We start from the raw sequence: 21,329 nt of genomic DNA, 5'->3' as shown, positions 1-21,329 counted from the left end.
GTCCGCAGGGAGCTGGCTTGTCGGGACACTACGCTTGGCCTGGATGAACTGATAGACCTGTCGATCCGGTTAGACCATCTGCTAGCTGCTCACGGACGTTCTGAAAGGGTCCTGTTAGTTCCACCTCCTGACCCTCCCGCTCCTATCCCGATGGAGCTAGGAGAGGCCGAGTCTAGGGAGATCGGTGGAGGAGGCTCCTCCTGTACCAGTTGTGGCCGGAGAGGGCACACTTCAGGTCGGTGCTGGAGGAGTTCATCTGGGAATCGAGAAGGCAGGCAGAACACTCCTCGGTCACCCCAGGTGAGTAAGCACCACACTCTCCCAGAGTTTCCTGTTGGTCACATGTTTTTATTAATTTGTTTCCTTACATTTTTTCCCTCTCTCCAGCATAAGGCGCTAGTAGATTCAGGCGCAGCTGGGAACTTTATTGATCGCGGACTCGCTCAGAGGTTGAGGATTCCGTTAGTAAAAGTAGACCCCACCTTTTCCTGTGCACTCTTTAGATAGTCGACCATTAGGGTCAGGGAAGCCACAATTCCTTTGGAGATGATTACGCAGGGGAATCATAAGGAGTGAATTAGTCTGTTCCTTATTTATTCACCTGCGTTTCCGGTGGTGCTGGGGATTCCCTGGCTGGCTATTCACAATCCTACGATTTCGTGGCAACAGGGAACTCTCCAGGGGTGGTCTGATGAGTGTTCAGGCAGGTGTGTAGGGGTTTCCATCGGTGCGACAACGGTGGAAAGTCCAGACCAGGTTTCCACCATGCGCATTCCCGCTGAGTATGCCGATTTGGCTATCGCTTTCAGTAAAAAGAAGGCGACCCAATTACCACCCCATCGACAGGCGGATTGCGTGATAAACCTCCAGGTAAACGCTGCAATCCCCAGGAGTCATGTGTATCCTTTATCCCAGGAGGAGACGTTGGCTATGGAGACATATGTTACCGAAGATCTGGGACAGGGGTACATTCGTCCCTCCATGTCACCTGTCTCCTCGAGTTTCTTTTTTGTGAAGAAAAAGGATGGTGGTTTGCGTCCGTGTATTGATTATCGAGGTCTAAATTCCATCACGGTGGGTTTTAGTTACCCACTACCTCTCATTGCTACGGCAGTGGAATCATTTCACGGAGCGCAGTTCTTCACGAAACTGGATCTCAGGAGTGCGTATAATCTGGTGCGTATTCGGGAGGGAGATGAGTGGAAAACTGCATTTAGCACCACATCTGGCCATTATGAGTACCTTGTCATGCCATACGGGTTAAAGAATGCTCCAGCTATCTTTCAATCTTTTGTGGATGAGGTTCTCAGAGACCTGCATGGACAGGGTGTGGTAGTGTATATTGACGATATTTTGATCTACTCCGCTACACGTACTGCGCATGTGTCTCCGGTGCGCAAGGTTCTTGGACGACTGCTGGAGCATGACCTGTATGTGAAGGCGGAGAAATGTGAGTTTTCCAAACGAGCCGTTTCCTTCCTGGGTTATCGCATTTCCAGCTCGGGGGTGGTAATGGAGGGTGACCGCGTCAAGGCCGTGCGTAATTGGCCGACTCCGACCACGGTAAAGGAGGTGCAGCGGTTTTTAGGGTTTGCCAATTACTACCGGAGGTTTATCCGGGGTTTTGGTCAGGTAGCAGCTCCTATTACCTCACTGCTGAAGGGGGGGCCGGTGCGTTTGCAGTGGTCAGCAGAGGCGGATGGAGCTTTCCGTAGGTTGAAGGCGCTGTTCACTGAGGCGCCAGTGTTGGCGCATCCGGACCCTTCTTTGGCGTTCATAGTAGAGGTGGACGCATCTGAGGCTGGGGTTGGAGCGGTGCTCTCACAGCGCTCGGGTGTGCCACCGAAGCTCCGCCCCTGTGCCTTTTTTTCGAAGAAGCTCGGGCCGGCGGAGTGGAATTATGATGTGGGGGACAGGGAATTGTTGGCTATGGTTAAGGCCCTGAAGGTGTGGAGACACTGGCTTGAGGGGGCTAAGCACCCTTTCCTTATCTGGACTGACCACCGTAACCTGGAGTATATCCGATCAGCTAGGAGACTGAATCCTCGTCAGGCAAGGTGGGCCATGTATTTCACTAGATTTCATTTTACTATATCGTTTCGACCAGGTTCCCTCAACAATAAGGCCGATGCGCTTTCCCGACTCTATGACACTGAGAACCGGTCCATCGATCCTACTCCCATCATTCCGGCGGCTAAGCTGGTAGCACCAGTAGTATGGGAGGTGGACGCGGACATCGAGCGGGCGCTAAGGGAGGAACCTGCGCCTCCACAGTGTCCGGAGGGTCGTAGGTACGTGCCGCTCGCTGTTTGTGATCAATTGATTCGATGGGCTCATAGTCTACCCTCGTCGGGTCACCCAGGTATCTCTAGGACAGTGCGAGGTCTTAGGAGGAAGTACTGGTGGCCCACCTTGGTGAGGGATGTGCGATTCTATGTCTCCTCCTGTTCGGTGTGCGCCCAGAGTAAGGCTCCTAGGCACCTGCCACGAGGGAAATTACAACCCCTCCCCGTTCCACAACAGCCGTGGACCCATCTATCAGTGGATTTTCTTACTGACCTTCCCCCCTCTCAGGGGAACACAACGATCCTGGTCGTTGTGGATCGGTTCTCTAAGTCCTGTCGTCTTATCCCATTGCCCGGTCTCCCTACGGCCCTGCAGACTGCGGCCCTTTTCACCCATGTCTTCCGGGACTACGGGGTGCCCGAGGATATAGTTTCTGATCGGGGTCCCCAGTTTACCTCCCATTTATGGAACGTCTGGGGGTCTAGGTCAGCTTGACCTCAGGGTATCACCCGGAGAGTAATGGGCAGGTGGAGAGAGTGAACCAGGAGGTGGGTAGGTTTCTGCGGTCGTATTGCCAGGACCGGCCAGGGGAGTGGGCGAGATACATCCCATGGGCAGAAATGGCCCAGAACTCACTAAGCCACTCCTCTACCAACATGTCACCATTTGAGTGTGTGTTGGGGTACCAGCCGGTCCTGGCACCATGGCATCAGAGCCAGACTGAGGCTCCTGCGGTGGAGGAGTGGGTGCAGCGCTCAAAGGAGACCTGGAGGGCCGTCCAGTAGTCATTACGCCAAGCGAGTGGACGGCAGAAGAAGAGTGCTGACCGTCACCGCAGTGAGGCCCCCGTGTTTGCACCAGGGGACAGAGTCTGGCTCTCGACCCGAAACCTGCCCCTCCGCTTGCCCTGCCGGAAGCTGGGTCCGCAGTGTGTAGGGCCATTTAAAGTCCTGAGGATAATAAACGAGGTTTGTTATCGATTATTACTTCCTTCGTATTATCGCATTAACCCCTCGTTTCATGTGTCTCTTCTCAGGCCGGTGGTAGCTGGTCCCATGCAGGAAGGTGAGGTTCCGGAGGTCCCTCCGCCCCCTCTGGACATCGAGGGGTCCCCGGCGTACACGATACGAGCTATTCTGGACTTGAGACGCCGGGTGAGGGGCTTGCAGTACCTCGTTGACTGGGAGGGGTACGGTCCGGAGGAGAGGTGCTGGGTCCCGGTGGGGGATATTCTGGATCCATCTATGTTGAGAGAGTTCCATTGCCTCCATCCGGATCGCCCAGCGCCTCGTCCCCCGGGTCGACCCCGAGGCCGGCGTCGGCGCGCTGCGGGAGCTGCGCGTCAGGGGGGGGGTACTGTCACGAATATTACCTAAGGTGACTCCCCTTCTTGTTCGGGTGGCGCTCGGCGGTCGTCGTCGCCGGTCTACTAGCTGCCACCGATCCTTTGTTCTGTGTTCGTTTGTTTTTGTCTAATTGGTTTCACCTGTTTCTTGTTTGGTTATTAGGGTGGGGTTATATAAGTTTGTTCAGCCCGCTTCTGTTTGTGCGGGCTTGTTCGTATGTATGTGTTCGAGTGGTTTGTGTTTGCTTTTCGGGTTTCTCGCTGTCCTTTATTTTTTCACATTATTTGTTCCTGTGATTTATTTCTGGACATTAAAGCGTGTTTTTCCCACATCCTTTTGCTCTCTGCACCTGACTCCACACCTATACACTCATTGAGCGTTACAGCTGAAGTGAAAGCCATCCTCTCTTGGGGAATGCTGCTTTTTAGTTAGCTTTGCGACAGTATCAAAAATAAATTTCAGATTGTTCATATTTTCCTCAATTAAGTTGGAAAAATAGGATGATCGAGCAGCAGTGAGGGCTCTTCGATATTGCACGGTACTGTCTTTCCAAGCTAGTCGGAAGACTTCGAGTTTGGTGTGGCGCCATTTCCGTTACAATTTTCTGGAAGCTTGCTTCAGAGCTCAGTATTTTCTGTATACCAGAGAGCTAGTTTCTTATGACAAATGTTTTTTTTGTTTTTAGTGGTACAACCGCATCTATGGTATTGCACAAGGTTAAACTGAGTTCCTCAGTTACAGTGGGGCAAAAAAGTATTTAGTCAGCCACCAATTGTGCAAGTTCTCCCACTTAAAAAGATGAGAGAGGCCTGTAATTTTCATCATAGGTACACTTCAACTATGACAGACAAAATTTGAAATCCAGAAAACCACATTGTAGGATTTTTTATGAATTTATTTGCAAATTATGGTGGAAAATAAGTATTTGGTCACCTACAAACAAGCAAGATTTCTGGCTCTCACAGACCTGTAACAACTTCTTTAAGAGGGTCCTCTGTCCTCCACTCGTTACCTGTATTAATGGCACCTGTTTGAACTTGTTATCAGTATAAAAGACACCTGTCCACAACCTCAAACAGTCACACTCCAAACTCCACTATGGCCAAGACCAAAGAGCTGTCAAAGGACACCAGAAACCAAATTGTAGACCTGCACCAGGCTGGGAAGACTGCAATAGAATCTGCAATAGGTAAGCAGCTTGGTTTGAAGAAATCAACTGTGGGAGCAATTATTAGGAAATGGAAGACATACAAGACCACTGATAATCTCCCTCGATCTGGGGCTCCACGCAAGATCTCACCCCGTGGGGTCAAAATTATCACAAGAACGGTGAGCAAAAATCCCAGAACCACACGGGGGGACCTAGTGAATGACCTGCAGAGAGCTGGGACCAAAGTAACAAAGCCTACCATCAGTAACACACTATGCCGCCAGGGACTCAAATCCTGCAGTGCCAGACGTGTCCCCCTGCTTAAGCCAGTACATGTCCAGGCCCGTCGGAAGTTTGCTAGAGAGCATTTGGATGATCCAGAAGAAGATTGGGAGAATGTCATATGGTCAGATGAAACCAAAATATAACTTTTTGGTAAAAACTCAACTTGTCGTGTTTGGAGGAGAAAGAATGTTGAGTTGCATCAAAAGTACACCATACCTACTGTGAAGCATGGGGGTGGAAACATCATGCTTTGGGGCTGTTTTTCTGCAAAGGGACCAGGATGACTGATCCGTGTAAAGGAAAGAATGAATGGGGCCATGTATCGTGAGATTTTGAGTGAAAACCTCCTTCCATCAGCAAGGGCATTGAAGATGAAACGTGGCTGGGTTTTTCAGAATGACAATGATCCCAAACACACCGCCCGGGCAACAAAGGAGTGGCTTCGTAAGAAGCATTTCAATGTCCTGGAGTGGCCTAGCCAGTCTCCAGATCTCAACCCCACAGAAAATCTTTGGAGGGAGTTGAAAGTCCGTGTTGCCCAGCAACAGCCCCAAAACATCACTGCTCTAGAGGAGATCTGCATGGAGGAATGGGCCAAAATACCAGCAACATTGTGTGAAAACCTTGTGAAGACTTACAGAAAACGTTTGACCTCTGTCATTGCCAACAAAGGGTATATAACAAAGTATTGAGATAAACTTTTGTTATTGACCAAATACTTATTTTCCACCATAATTTGCAAATAAATTCATTAAAAATCCCACAGTGATTTTCTGGATTTTTTTTCTCATTTTGTCTGTCATAGTTGAAGTGTACCTATGCTGAAAATTACAGGCCTCTCTCATCTTTTTAAGTGGGAGAACTTCCACAATTGGTGGCTGACTAAATACTTTTTTGCCCCACTGTAGGTGGTTAACTTATTTTTGTCCTCTGACGCCCTTGGGTAGGCAGAGGGAGTATGGAAGGGCATCAAGGAATCTTTAGGTTGTCTGAGAATTTATTGCACGACTTTTGATGCTCCTTGCTTGGGGTCTGAGCAGATTATTTGTTGCGATTGCAAACGTAATAAAATGGTGTTTCAGAGGGAGTCTGGGCTCCATGGGCCACTCCTCCTGTCATACATTCGGGACAGTGCGTCTGCCTTCACGTTCTGGGAACCTGTTCTGTAAGAAAGGGAAAAACCAAAACGGGTGAAAAACATGGCCCACCTTGCCTGGCGATGGTTCAGTCTCCTCGCTTCGCTGCCCGGATGTACTCCAGATTGCAGTGGTCAGTCCAGATGAGAAAAGGGTGTTTAGCCCCCTCAAGCCAATGTCCCCACACCTTCAGAGCCTTGACAACAGCCAACAGCTCTCGGTCCCCCACGTCATAGTTTCGCTCCGCCGGGCTGAGCTTCTTCGAGAAGAAGGCACAGGGGCGGAGCTTCGGTGGCATACCAGAGCGCTGAGAGAGCACGGCTCCTACGTGTCCACCTCCACTATGAACGCCAAAGAAGGATCCGGATGGACCAGCACGAGAGCCGAGGTAAACAGAGCCCTCAGATGACCAAAAGCCCTGTCCGCCCCTGCCCGACCACTGCAAGCGTACCGGGCCCCTCTTCAGCAGTAAGTTAATGGGAGCAACTACCTGACCAAAACCCTGGATAAACCTTTGGTAGTAATGGGAAAACCCTAGGAACCACTGCACCTCCTTTACCATGGTGGGAGTCTGCCAATTACGCGTGGTTGATATGGGGTCACTCTCCATCTCCACCCCCGAGGTGGAAATGCGTTACCCTAGGAAGGAGACAGACTACTGGAAGAACAGGCATTTCTCAGCCTTGATGTACAGGTCATGCTCCAACAGTCGACCAAGCACCCTGCGCACCAGGGACACATGCTCAGAATGTCATCAATATACTCCACTACACGCTGCTCGTGCAGGTCCCTGAAAATCTCATCTACAAAGGCTTGGAAGACTGATGGAGCATTCATTAACCAGTACGGCATGACAAAGTACTCATAATGCCCTGAGGTCGTACTGAACGCCGTCTTCCACTCGTCTCCCTCCCGGATACGCACCAGGTTGTAAGCGCTCCAGATCTAGTTTGGTTTCGATAGTCAATATACGGGCACAGACCTCCCTCCTTCTTCTTCACAAAAAATAAACTTGAGGAGGCGGGTGAAGTGGAGGACCGAATGTACCCCTGACGCAGGGATTCGGAGACATATGTTTCCATAGCCGCCGTCTCCGCCTGTGACAGGGGATACACGTGACTCCTGGGAAGTGCAGCGTCTACCAGGAGATTTATCACACAATCACCCCGTCGATGGGGTGGTAATTGAGTCGCCTTCTTTTTGGAGAAAGTGAGCGCCAAATCGGCATATTCAGGGGGAATGCGCACGGTGGAGACCTGGTCCGGACTTTCCACCGTATTAGCACCAATGGAAACCCCTAAACACCTCCCCGAGCACTCTCGCGACCACCCCGTGAGAGCCCTCCGTTGCCAAGATACAGTGGGGTCATGACAAGCTAACCAGGGTAGGCCTAGCACCACGGGAAACGCAGGAGAGTCAATGAGGAAGAGACTGATTCTCTCCTTGTGACCCCCCTGCTTCACCATACCCAGAGGAGCGGTAGCCTCCCTAATCAACCCTCATCCTAATGGTTGACTGTCTATGGCGTGAACGGGGAAGGGCACAGCCACGGGAACAATGGGGATCCCTAAACTAAGGGCGAACGATCTGTCTATAAAATTCCCAGCTGCGCCTGAATCGATGAGCGCCTTATGCTGGGAATGCGGGGAAAACTCAGGAAAAGTAACATACAAAAACATGTGTGCAACAGAGGGCTCTGGGTGAGAATGGTGCCGGCTCACCTGGGAAGACGCCAGAGTGCCCTGCCTGCAGCCTCGATCCCCAGAGGAACCAACCCGGCACCGACCGGATGGTGCACGAGACGGAACCTCCTCCAGTCTCCCTACACACAGTACCTCCCAGCTCCATGGGCACCGGAGCGGCGGTGCTGGGGGATGGAACCGACAGAACCCAATCTGGACGTCCGCGGCTAGCCAACAGGTTATCCAGCCAAATGGACAGGTCCACCAGCTGGTCGAATACGAGGGTGGTGTCCCTGCAGGCCAACTCCTGACGGACGTCCTCGCGTAAACTGCAGCGATAGTGGTCGATCAGGGCCCTATCGTTCCATCTCGCGCCGGCGGCCAGGGTCTGAAAATCCACGGCGAACTCCTGGGCGCTCCTCGTCCCCTGCCTGAGATGGAAGAGATGTTCACCCGCCGCTCTACCCTCGGGTGGGTGGTCGAAGACTGCCCGGAAGCGGCAGATGAAATCCTTGATATGGTCCAGCGCCGCATCTCCTTCTCCCCACATTGCGTTGGCCCACTCCAAGGCTTTCCCAGAGAGGCACGAGACGAGGGCGGACACCTTCTCACAGCCTGATGGAGCCGGGTGGACGGTTGCCAGGTAGAAACCCTGGCAGCGTGCAGCCGTCCCGTCGTATTCCTGGGGACGGGCGAGATGAATCCCACTGGGACCTGGTGAAGGGGTAGCGAGTTGTGGAGACCCCGGTTGTGCTGGTGGAAGCGCTGGAGGAACTCCCTGTCTCTCCCAGCGGTCCATGGTTTGGACAACGCGGTCCATGGCGGCGCCGAGATAGTGAAGCATCGCCGCGTGCTCCCGAACGCGCTCCTCCACCCCTATTCCAGGGGCACCTGCTCCTGCTGACTCCATATGTTGCGGTGTAGGATTCTGTAGCGGGGTGCGTAATTGGCGGCAGAGAAGTCAGGCGCAGGAGAGCAGAACTTGGTAATAACCAGAGATTTATTAAGCAAAACCAACGGCATCCAGAACAACAAGAATAAATGGCCACAAAATAACCTGTCATGCGCTCCCGGGGAACGTGCACAAGCTCTACAATAAACAATCCCACACAAAGACATGGGGAAACAGAGGGTTAAATACACAAGTAAATGAGGGAATTGAAACCAGGTGTGAGAAAAAAACAAGACAAAACAAATGGAAAATGAAAAGTGGATGAGCGCTGAGCGCCGCCTGAACAAGGAGAGGACCCGACTTCGGTGGAAGTTGTGACACTTACAAACATTGTAAACCAAACAAATTTAAGGAAGTGCACTTTAAAATTTTACTTACGATATATCCATGTAATTATATGTTGTCCAAATCTGTGGCTATTGATGATATCTGCGTTTTTTGTGAAAAAGGTGAGAATCTGACTCACTTTGAATGTAAATTTGTGTCAGAATTTTGGGAAAACCTTGCAGAATACTTATTTGCCATTAAGAACACTACCCATGTTTTTGACATGAAGGATATAATATGTTACTATTGCAATGATAACAAGAATATTGAAATTATCGTAATTTTTTACAATTCTTGTTGTTAAATTGTCACGTTCGTTGTAACGAGGAGACCAAGGCGCAGCGTGATGAGAATACATTCCTCTTTAATAAAGGAAGAACACAAAGAACACTTAAACAAACTAAACAAAAGTGCTGCTATATCACACGAGTGCTGAAACAGGCAACTAAACATAGACACTAACCCACAGATAAACCTAGGAATATGGCTACCTAAATATGGTTCCCAATCAGAGACAATGATAAACAGCTGCCTCTGATTGAGAGCCATTCTAGGCAACCATAGACATATAAACCTCTAGACTAGGATGCCCTTGACATACAAAAGCCCCTAGACAATCCAAAAAACCAAACACACCACCCTTGTCACACCCTGACCTTACAAAAATAATAAAGAAAACAAAGATAACTAAAGTCAGGGCGTGACACAAATACTTTATACACAAACAAAAATTCCAGAATTCTATACCAAAATTACACATATTTTTGATTGAATGTAATTATCTTGTTAAGATATTATCCCTAGTGAATAACAACAAGAATAACATCTTCCTGAATCATTATGTGAATACAATTGCACAATAATTGTTAATTTTTTACAATTATTTTATAGATATTTTTTGTATGTTTTAGCACTTTCTTGTTAATACCTGTGTTTTGTTTTGTTAGACATGTTTGATGTAGAAATGTAAGTTGTTAATATTTGTATTATGAACAAATATATAATATTAATCATACATCATACTGACGACATAACACAAACCGTCGTTCCGTGACAGGCCTATGAGGCCTATGAGAAGAGTCAGGTGGACAGTGGAAGCCCAATTTTGCCATGCTTTCATCAGAATTTGCTTTCCATTTTTAAATGCTGTCCACAAGGAATCACTGTATTATACTCTAAAGCACTACAACATTTGTAAGTAATTAGTATTTTATAGCTATATAATGACTTATGGGTTCAAATACTATTTCAAAAATCTGAATTACTTTCACATACATTTGAAGTAAGTATTCAGATATATTTTATTTGAAAAGACAAGAAGTTAAATATTTTAATGTAGGCCTATTTGGAAATACACTTGGAAAGTATTTAACCCAAGTATTTGAAAATACTGTCAAATATAAATTGGTAGAGTATTGTTATAGACCCTGTCTTTCAAAGATAATTTGTATAAATCCAAATAACTTCACAGATCTTCATTGTAAAGGGTTTAAACACTGTTTCCCATGCTTGTTCAATGAACCATAAACAATTAGTGAATATGCACCTGTGGAACGGTCATTAAGACACTAACAGCTTACAGATGGTAGACAATTATGAAAACATAGGACACTAAAGAGGCCTTTCTACTGACTCTGAAAAACACCAAAATAAAGATGTCCAGGGTCCCTGCTCATCTGCGTGAACGTGCCGTAGACATGCTGCAAGGAGGCATGAGGACTGCAGATGTGGCCAGGGCAATAAATTGCAATGTCCGTACTGTGAGACGCCTAAGACAGCGCTATAGGGAGACAGGACGGACAGCTGATCGTCCTCGCAGTGGCAGACCACGTGTAACAACACCTGCACAGGATCGGTACGTCTGAACATCACACCTGCGGGACAGGTACAGGATGGCAACAACAACTGCCCGAGTTACACCAGAAACGTACAATCTCTCCATCAGTGCTCAGACTGTCCACGATAGGCTGAGAGAGGCTGGACCGAGGGCTTGTAGACCTGTTGTATAAGGCAGGTCCTCACCAGACATCACCGGCAACAACGTCGCTTATGGGCACAAACCCACCGTCGCTGGACCAGACAGGACTGGCAAAAAGTGCTCTCACTGATGCGTCGTGGTTTTGTCTCACCAGGGGTGATGGTCGGATTTGCGTTTATCGTCGAAGGAATGAGCGTTACACCGAGGCCTGTACACTGGAGCGGGATCGATTTGGAGGTGGAGGGTCCGTCATGGTCTGGGGCGGTGTGTCACAGCATCATCGGACAGGGAAGACATCCTCCTCCCTCATGTGGTACCCTTCATGCAGGCTCATCCTGACATGACCCTCCAGCATGACAATGCCACCAGGCATACTGCTCGTTCTGTGCATGATTTCCTGCAAGACAGGAATGTCAGTGTTCTGTCATGGCCAGCGAAGAGTCCGGATCTCAGTCCCATTGAGCACGTATGGGACCTGTTGGATCTTAGGGTGAGGGCTAAGGCCATTCCCCCCAGAAATGTCCATGAACTTGCGGGTGCCTTGGTGGAAGAGTGGGGTAACATCTCACAGCAAGAACTGGCAAATCTGGTGCATTCCATGAGGAGATGCACTGCAGTACTTAATGCAGCTGGTGGCCACACCAGATACTGCCTGTTACTTTTGATTTTGACCCCCCCTTTGTTCAGGGACACATTATTCCATTTCTGTTAGTCACATGTTTATTTTTGCTGAAAATAAACGCAGTTGACAGTGAGAGGACATTTCTTTTTTTGCTGAATTTATATATATATATATATATATATATTTACAAATAGCCATTCAAATAATAAAATACTCAAACTTGGCTGTGTATTTGAAAATACTCTAATACATAGAAATCTATTAGAAATACTGATTCTCAAATACACATGTATTTGAACCCAGGTCTGTACTGGATACCAGAAAAAAATGTAGTTTCTCGATTAAATATGTGTAGGTCTATATAGCGGCCTATGCTACAAAATCTGAGTAATTGATAGCCTCAATTTAGAACAAATTAGCAAAGGAATGGGTCTCCAATGTAGACTTACAATAACATGGTTTCAAGGTCCACAGATGAGTTAATTGATTGTCTGTTGATTCAGGGATTGGTCCATTGGATTGATCCAGCAAGTTATCACCCAGAAGTGTCTGTTATATATTATTCATGTAATATTTAAAAAAGATGCCCATAATGGCAGCCTACCGACCTCGTCTTTGATCCTATTATGTAATCTTCATTTGCAGTTAACACTGTTAAAAATAAAAATATAAAGCTAAACAAAATATTGCTCATTTTATATAATGGTTTTAATTTGATTCAAATCGTAATAGGGCATTTATAATCATCTAGGTCCGCGTCCATGAGTGATCCTGCTCCATTACATGTTTTCCAGGATGCTTAGTCGCAGTTGGAGGAAGTGGGGCTTTTACAATTAGGTAGGGCTTGTTTCTGAGAATACACAACACAGCCAGCGAAATGGAGTAAAGTCAACTGTTCTTATTCGGACTCAAAAGGGATAACAAGAGGAAATCGGTGCCTCTTGGAGGACCGTAAACAAACAGGATATCAAACGTTCTCCCGCGTCGTCAGTCTGTCGAATGCACAGATCTCAGCTGCGGCTTGTGCTGATTGAGGAGCAGAAACGTTTGATGGTTACAACTTTACGGAGGAAGTCACTGACGGGCAGCAAATATTACCAAGTTATATGTACTTAGGTTCTTAGTTTATATTTAATTGCCTCTTCGTCAGCTAGTTGGCAAGCTGTTGATCGCAAAAAAAAATTGTAACTTGTTGTTGAAGACTCGGTCGCGAGGGACCGTGGACGGTTACCAAGCTAAGATTATCTTAACTAGCCCATTTCCTCCAACACCCCCTCCCCCATTATAGCTAGCTAGCTAGCCACTGTCTCCATATCAGAGCCCACACACTGGGGTGAAATAGATGACTATGGTTAATTTTGTGCGGTTTCGTTGGTCTCTTGTGAAATAACATGGATTTGGCTGAAGATCAGGATTCGTTACCTAACTGAGATGGCGAGCTAGCTAGCGAACTGGATGAGTGGGTTTCGTGTCGTTGCGATAAAGCGGTTGTGTTAGCTAGCGCTAGTTTGTTACCTATGCTTCGTATATTAACTAGCCCAAATTCAGCTATCTAACGTTACTGGTTAACTCGCTACCAAGTAGCACCGGTTTCCACAGAAGCTAGTAATAACACTTCTCCCTTGTCGACCACGTAAATTGAGAATCTAGCTGGCTGATTTCGTGGCTGAATTTACAGTTTAAATGTGGCATCTAACGTAAAGTTAGTGCCAACAACTGAATGCTTGTTATCTTGATAGCTAAGTTCGATAGTTGTCGCCAACGTTAGTTAGCTAAAGTAGATTTTAGTCGGGTATAGTTTTTGCGTGCTGGATATTCAGCTGGCAACCTACATCTGTGGTTTGATTGATGTCCTCTTCCTAATATCGCTGTGTAGGATCCTATGCCAATAAGACAATTGTTTTGATTTTTCATGTTGGTGAATATGTTTGAACCTGAACCTCACTACTGTATTCGCTAGTATCTGGACCATTCATTCGTCAGTACTTTTTTTGTGTGATACAGGCGAGCTGGCTTGCTCTTGTTATTTTAGCTTTCTACCCCTGTCATCGTTATTACACGAGGATGTCTTTATCGAATACCAATTCGATAAAGTGATACAACCCACCTTTGTCGACGCATAAAGTCATGTTTTATTTTGAAGCAGATGCGACGAGACACAATTAGGAAGCTTGAAGCATACGTCTAGCTGGAGTACCACGTACCGCAATATTACATTTTTAGCTTTTCAAGAAGATAAAACAAACTATGTGGCTAGGATCAGTGGGGATTCACAGTTATTAGCTAGTTGCCTTGCTAGTTCGCCACATCTAGCAGGTGGGCCATCTAAAATAAGTGAAGCTCTCTGAAAGGTGGTAAACGAAATCTCTCATCAATCTGGTCTGGCCATTGAAACCACTACCATTTTGGCACACAAAAAAATACCCAGATGATAAATACTATTTTTTTTTTGTGTAACAATGGTTGTGTTTTGAGCGACCGTGTGTGCCGAACCTAGAGGAAGAAAACGACACGCTTCATTCGATGGTCACCCCTGTCATCCGCATAGCTGCCTCGGTCGACCAGGTTGGAACTAGGTTTTAAAGATTTTCAGTGGACATTTGCTTTATCTTTCAACAAAAAAAAAATCCTTCCCACGGCTGGTGTTGTATCGACTCGGTCGAACCAGGGTTGAAGATGGCGGACCTCGAAGCAGTTCTCGCCGATGTCAGCTATTTGATGGCGATGGAGAAGAGCAAATCTACTCCAGCGGCCCGAGCGAGCAAGAAAATCATACTGCCTGAATCCAGGTACATGTAACTGCTTACCCGCCTTGTAGGTTCTGCTTCGGTCAGTCAATGTTTGTCTACCTGTCAAATTGATGTATGTGTGTATGGCCATATAGGGAGATGGAAGCCCTATCTCATTGAAACCTCTCGGTCAGTTACAGTAACTCACTAATAGGAAACTATTTGTCAACTGTCTCCGTTAGGCGACTCCAGGGTCCCTACCATTCAAGGCCCTAGCCTTCAAATCCACATTAGGCCAATTTGCATCTGACGTAATGCCATCGAGAATTATATCATTTTAATGAAGCTCATTAATAATGTGTTCTGACGACCAGACCAAGAATCATTCCAGCTAGCACCAAAACCACCCATCTATTACCACCTCCTCCATCTGGTGGTAGCTTCTGTTTATTTATTTTTTATTGGTGGTTTAAGAGTGTAAATAATATGCTGTTATTTTCATCTGATTCAGTATAATGTTAGTACTACCAGTATCTGTTTTTGATGGAATGATAGATAAGAGATGGTGGGAGGAGTCTTCAGTATCCATCCATTTACATCTGCATATCTCTCCCCTTCAACTGCCTGAATTTCCCCATTTACATTTTTGACATTTAGCAGATAGTCTTATCCAGAACGACTTACAGTAGTGAGTGCATCCATTTTCGTACTGGTCCCCCTTGGGAATCAAACCCTCAACCCTGGCGTTGCAATCACCATGCTCTACCAATTGTGCCAAACGGGACCTATGGCAATCACTGGTGTTTTTGACAGCTATTTATGAACGCAGTTTTTAAATTATTTTTTATAACATACAGGCCCGCAGGCAGCTACTATTGGGACGTTGAAGGCAAATGTGAGGTGATGGAAATTGAGCGTTAGGAGAGTGTGATGTGTGCATGGCCTTTGATGCCACCATAGCAACACCTTCTGTCAGTATGAAGCCAGTTAGCTCCAACAATACTACCTAACTGCTACACTGCATGACTAAAAGTATGTGGACACTTGCTCATCAAACATCTAATTCCAAAATCATTGGCATTAATATGGAGTTCGTCCCGCCCCTTTTCTGCTATAACAGCCTCCACTCTTCTGGGAAGGCATTCCATTAGATGTTGGAACATTGCTGCGGGGACTTGCTTCCATTCAGCCACAAGCATTAGTGAGGTCGGACACTGATGTTGGGTGATTAGGCCTGGCTCGCAGTCGGCGTTCCCAAAGGTTTTTGATGGGTTTGAGGTCAGGGCTCTGTGCAGGCTAGTCAAGTTCTTCCACACCAATCTCAACTAACCATTTCTGTATAGACTTAGCTTAGCAGATTTGTCCGTCGGACAGCCAGATGGTGAAGCGTGATTCATCACTCCAGAGAACGCGTTTCCAGTGCGCCAGCACTCCAGCCGGCGCTTGGCATTGTGCATGGTTATCTTGTGCTGCTTGGCCATGGAAACTTATTTCATGAAGCTTCCGATGAACAGTTATTGTGCTGATGTTGCTTCCAGAGGCAGTTTGGAAGTCGGTAGTGAGTGTTGTAACCGTGGACAGATGATTTGTATGCGCTTCAGCATTCGGCGGTCACATTCTTTCAAGCTTGTTTGGCCTACCACTTCATGGCTGAGCCGTTGTTGCTCCTAGACATTTCCACATCACAATGACAGCAGTTACAGTTGACCAGGGCTAGCAGGGCAGAAATTTGATGAACTGACTTGTTGAAAAGGTGGCATCCTATGACGGTGCCACATTGAAGGTCACTGAGCTCTTCAGTAAGGTCGTTTTACTGCAAATGTTTGTCTATGGAGATTGCATGTGTGTGCTCAATTTTTATACACCAGTCAGCAACGGGTGTGGCTGAAATAGCTGCATCTACTCATTTGAAGGGGTGTCCACATACTTTTTGGTATTAACTAGGCTATTAACTACTTAAGAACAAATTCTTATTTACAGTATCTCTGTAGCTGCCCATACAAAGATGGTATCCCCCGCTTAGGTGTAGTTGGTAGTGTGGAGAGGCCCTGTTGTCTGTGACCTTTAGAGAAGATTCATGCTAAACTGCTTTCTATAAGCATTTGGATATGTGGGAATAGCTACTTTACAAATAAAATACCTTACTATAACTAAAAAACAATTTTACCTTTATCCCTCTGAAAAACCTGCATGAATTAGTTGAGCGTATAGCTGTACATTTTTATTTAAGGTCAGGGTTTGGCTGTCTAGTGAGCTGTTAGTCTGACTAAGGGAAAGAGGATGTGGTGAAGTGTTTTGTCAGTGTAGAGTTGACACCGATGGCATTCTCACCATAGATTTCTCAGTGTGTGTGTAAATGTGAAACGTACAGCTCAAAGGAGATCGAGATAATGAACATATGATAATGTTAACAAGTCTCTGACTTGTAGTTTAGGCTCAGGCTGTATAACGTCTAAGCCTAAGTTTCTCACCAAGCTCAGTCCTAGTCTTCACCAAGCTTAGTCCTAGTCTTCACCAAGCTTAGTCCTAGTCTTCACCAAGCTTAGTTCTAGTCCTCACCGAGCTTCAGAAGCACAGCACGTTATGCCATCTCTTCCATCCATTGATTGGTTTATGGACTTTTCTCAATCATAATATTCAGTGTCATGCTGCGCAATGATCATAGATACAATCACTTCGTCAAAGTTCTTTCTGATAATGTTATGAATTGGCTCTAATCCGAGCAATCCTAAATTAGGTTTATCATGTGTTCATCATATAGCCTAGACATGTAAAGTGTAGACCTGACACGATTCACTATTCTACCTGACCAAGAATAATTTATGTACAACAAAATACAGTCTCTCAGAACTTTTTGTAACATTGCACATGAAGTTAACTGTAATGAAAAGAGCTTTAGGCCTATTCCTTATTCTAGACCTGTCCATATATTTCTGTCTTAAACAACTTCTTAGGGCTGCAATTCCGTTAACGGGATCGATATGACAACAGCCAGTGAAAGTGCAGGGCGCCAAATTCAAAACAACAGAAATCCCATAATTAAAATTCCTCAAACATACTAGTATTTCACACCATTTTAAATATGCACTTATTGTTAATCCCACCACAGTGTCCGATTTCAAATAGCCTTTAATAGCACTGGGGCGGCAGAGTAGCCTAGTGGTTAGAGAGTTGGACTAGTAACCGGAAGGTTGCAAGTTCAAACCCCCGAGCTGACAAGGTCGTTCTGTCGTTCTGCCCCTGAACAGGCAGTTAACCCACTGTTCCTAGGCCGTCATTGAAAATAAGAATTTGTTCTTAACTGACTTGCCTAGTTAAAGGTAAAATAAAAATTACAGCAAAAGCACCACAAACGATTGTTAGGTCAGAGCCAAGTCACAGAAAAACACAGCCATTTTTCCAGCCAAAGAGAGGAGTCACAAAAATCAGAAATAGAGAGAGAATTAATCACTAACATTTGATGATCTTCATCAGATCACTTCATGTTACACAATACATGTATGTTTTGTTCGATAAAGTTTATATTTATATCAAAAAATCTCAGTACACATTGGCGTGTTATGTTCAGTAGTTCCAAAAACATCTTGTGATTTTGCAGAGAGCCACATCAATTTACAGAAATATCATAAATGTTGATGAAAATACAAGTGTTATACATGGAACTTTAGATACACTTCTCCTTAATAATGCAACCACTGTGATTTCAAAAAAGCTTTACGGAAAAAGCAAACCATGCAATAATCTGAGTACGGCGCTCAGAGCCCAAACAAGCCAAAAAGATATCCGCCATATTGTGCAGTCAACAGAAGTCAGTAATAACATTATAAATATTCACTTACCTTTGATGATCTTCATCAGAATGCACTCCCAGGATAATGTCCATCATTTATGTATAAATAGCTCCCTTTGTTGTGTTTGGTAAATCCAAACTCACGAAGCGCGTTCACTAGGAGCAGACGAAGTTCCGTTCCAGTCCGTAGAAACATGTCAAATGGTGTATAGAATCAATCTTTAGGATGTTTTTAACATAAATCATCAATAATGTTCCAACCGGAGAATTCCTTTGTCTGTAGAAATGCAATGGAACTCAAGTTAACTCTCACGAGCTCAAAGCATTCTGGTAGACCTCGGACTCATTCCCCTCTCATTCGCCCCCAATTCACAGTAGAAGCAAGGATCTAAAGACTGTTTTTCATTTTTTTGTACCACTTCTTCTCCCCAATTTCGTGGTATCCAATTGTTTAGTAGCTACCATCTTGTCTCATCACTACAACTCCCGTACGGGCTTGGGAGAAACGAATGTTGAAGGTCACGCGTCCTCCGACACACAACCCAACCAAGCTGCTACCCAACTGCTTCTTAACACAGCGCGCATCCAACCTGGAAGCCAGCCGCACCAATGTGTCGGAGGAAACACCGTGCACCTGGCAACCTTGGTTGGCGCGCACTGCGCCCGGCCTGCCACAGGAGTCGCTGGTGCGCGATGAGACAAGGATATCCCTACCGGCCAAGCCCTCCCTAACCCGGACCTCCCGGTCGCGGCCGGTTACAACAAAGCCTGGGCGCGAACCCAGAGTCTCTGGTGGCACAGCTGGCGATGCAGTACAGCGCCCTTAACCACTGCGCCACCCGGGAGGCCTGGTTCTAAAGACTGTTGACATCTAGTGGAAGCCTTAGGAAGTGCAACACGACCAATATCCCACTGTATCTTCAATAGTGAATGAGTTGAAAAACGACCAACCTCAGAAACTTCAGATTGATTTCTATCCAAATATACTAATAATATGCATATATTAGCAACTGGGACTGAGTAGCAGGTAGTTTACGCTGAGCACCTATGGGCACCTTATTCATCCAAGCTACTCAATACTGCCCCCAGCCATAAGAAGTTAACTTTTTGCCACCCTGGTGTTTGCAGCAGCACCCCACTGCCTTATGGGAGTTGTAGTACAGACAGACATCCTTACCCCTGAATGACCACCTCGAGAAATCAGATCAGCAACACATAGGGACCAGTTTCCCAGACCCAGAGTATACCTAGTCTTGGCCTTAGCACTGCTGACAGAGATTCTCCATCGATCACGCTTTTAAGTCCACGAGTAGGCTTAATCTGGGTTCAGGAAACTGGCCCTAAACATCACCTCCCTTTTTAGTGAAATTCAATATGTTTAGTCACATCTATTGATGAAAACCAATCACGTACTGGGCCAAAGTTAGCCTACTAAGGGATGACTGTGTTTACAGACCCCGCTGTGTGTGTTCAGTCAAGGCTGAATCGTACCATGGCCATTTGGTAAAGCCACTGGTTGATTTTGTTTGCTTTAGATGTGGTCAATGAACAGGTCCAAACTGCAGCCTTGAACCCACTAAGACTAATGTTGTTTTTTTAGTTTTTCTACATTGATCTCCTATTACAGCCAGGGTCTTTTCCACAATGGCTGATGTAGATGGTGTGAACTTTTGCTCCAGCAGAGCATTAACGCACTTGATTAATCTTATGACCTAATCACCATAGTCTTCAGCCAAGGCTTTGATTGGTAGAATCAGGTGTGTAACTGCTTGGCAGGGACCTAAGCTGTTCGGAGAAAGATGTGCTAGTTCTGGTACTGAGAAACAATTATTTAGCTACTTCTGTTAGTGTTTGTATTACAATTAAGTGAGTTCTGTGAAAGTGTCAAAATTCGTTCTATCCAGTCAACCAGGCTTCTGTGACTTCCTCATCCTCTGTCTCAGCTCTATCAGACCCTAAGCTAGTGAACTAGATGTGTTGTTAAACTGAGTAGGCCTTCAGTTGGTTTTCCCATCTGCAGAGCAAGTTCACAGCCCCAACATTAAAGCAGGGATTGACTTTAAGGGTTGCCCTATTGCCTGGGGCAAGTGTCCTGATCCGTCCTGCAAGTTGAGCCTGCTCTGAGGCTGGCCCCATTGGGCAGGTTTTAATTTATTTTTTTATTTTTTTTTAACTTTCAACAACCAAAATGCAAAGAATTCCATTCTTTGTGGTTCCTCCCCTGTGTGTTGAAAAGATTGCCTCTTCAAATCAGATTTGGAAGTTTCTCCTCAGAGGTCAATCTATGTACTGTCTACGGCTTCTTCTACTTTTGGTGTGTGTGTGTGTGTGTGTGTGTGTGTGTATTGAGCTTGTAGAATTTGAATTTGATTGCTAATCGTCCATTAGGTATTGTTTACAGGGCTGAGGAGATAAGACACTATTCTTCTGTGATAAAAGAGTGTGTCAGAGGGGTGATAGTGGGGTTTGCTTTAACAATGACTGAAGTAGTATGGTATACATGGCCCTGCTCTTTATGAATATTCTGCTTTAGTCTTGTGTGTGTGTGTGTGTGTGTGTGTGTGTTTGTGTGTGTGTGTGTGTGTGCTGAAGCCAGGATTACCAATACAGCACAGTGGGTAATACCACAGCAGATTGAGAGAGAGCATTAATACCATCAGGCCAGGGTCAGGAGGGTCAGCAACATTACTACTGTAGTGGCTGTGTTGCATAGGCTAGTCCTTCCAAACCTAACTGTCTAAAGTGGACATAGTGACTGGCTGTTAGCCTACTCTGCAACCTCACCCTCCCAGAAACAATTATTAGATCTGAATTGTCTGACCCCTGCTTGGGTTCAGATGGCTTTATGGAAATGATTTGTTTTAATTTGATAAGGATTTAAAAGATTATTGATGGAAAGCATGTGTTATCTCCTGAAATTGGCTATGATAATAATCCGACTAGAGAGGGAGAGACTGGGAGGGGGGATCTAGGCTAGAGAGGGGTGGTATAGGCTTGAGAGGGAGAAACAGGGGTGGATCTAGGCTAGAGGAGGTGGGAGTGGGGG

General features: G+C 46.1%; 1 protein-coding gene across 2 annotated transcripts in view; it reads left to right on the top strand.

Moving 5' to 3' along the window:
• Positions 1 to 12,565: 12,565 nt before the first annotated feature.
• The window catches only part of grk3 (G protein-coupled receptor kinase 3), an 80,076-nt gene continuing 71,312 nt past the window's right edge, over positions 12,566 to 21,329 (top strand). The window contains exons 1-2 of one of the 2 annotated variants that reach the window (XM_036977034.1): positions 12,566 to 14,329; positions 14,433 to 14,553. In XM_036977034.1, the coding sequence (XP_036832929.1) occupies positions 14,441 to 14,553 (113 nt within the window). In that variant the 5' untranslated portion in view covers positions 12,566 to 14,329; positions 14,433 to 14,440. Of the gene's footprint in view, positions 14,554 to 21,329 lie in introns of both variants that reach the window. The other variant, XM_036977035.1, reaches the window with a different exon arrangement.

Source organism: Oncorhynchus mykiss, chromosome 5 (genome assembly GCF_013265735.2).
Source record: "Oncorhynchus mykiss isolate Arlee chromosome 5, USDA_OmykA_1.1, whole genome shotgun sequence".
Taxonomy (NCBI): Eukaryota; Metazoa; Chordata; class Actinopteri; order Salmoniformes; family Salmonidae; genus Oncorhynchus; species Oncorhynchus mykiss.
The sequence above is the reverse complement of the archived record's forward strand: the minus strand, read 5'-3'. Positions and strand labels throughout refer to the sequence as shown.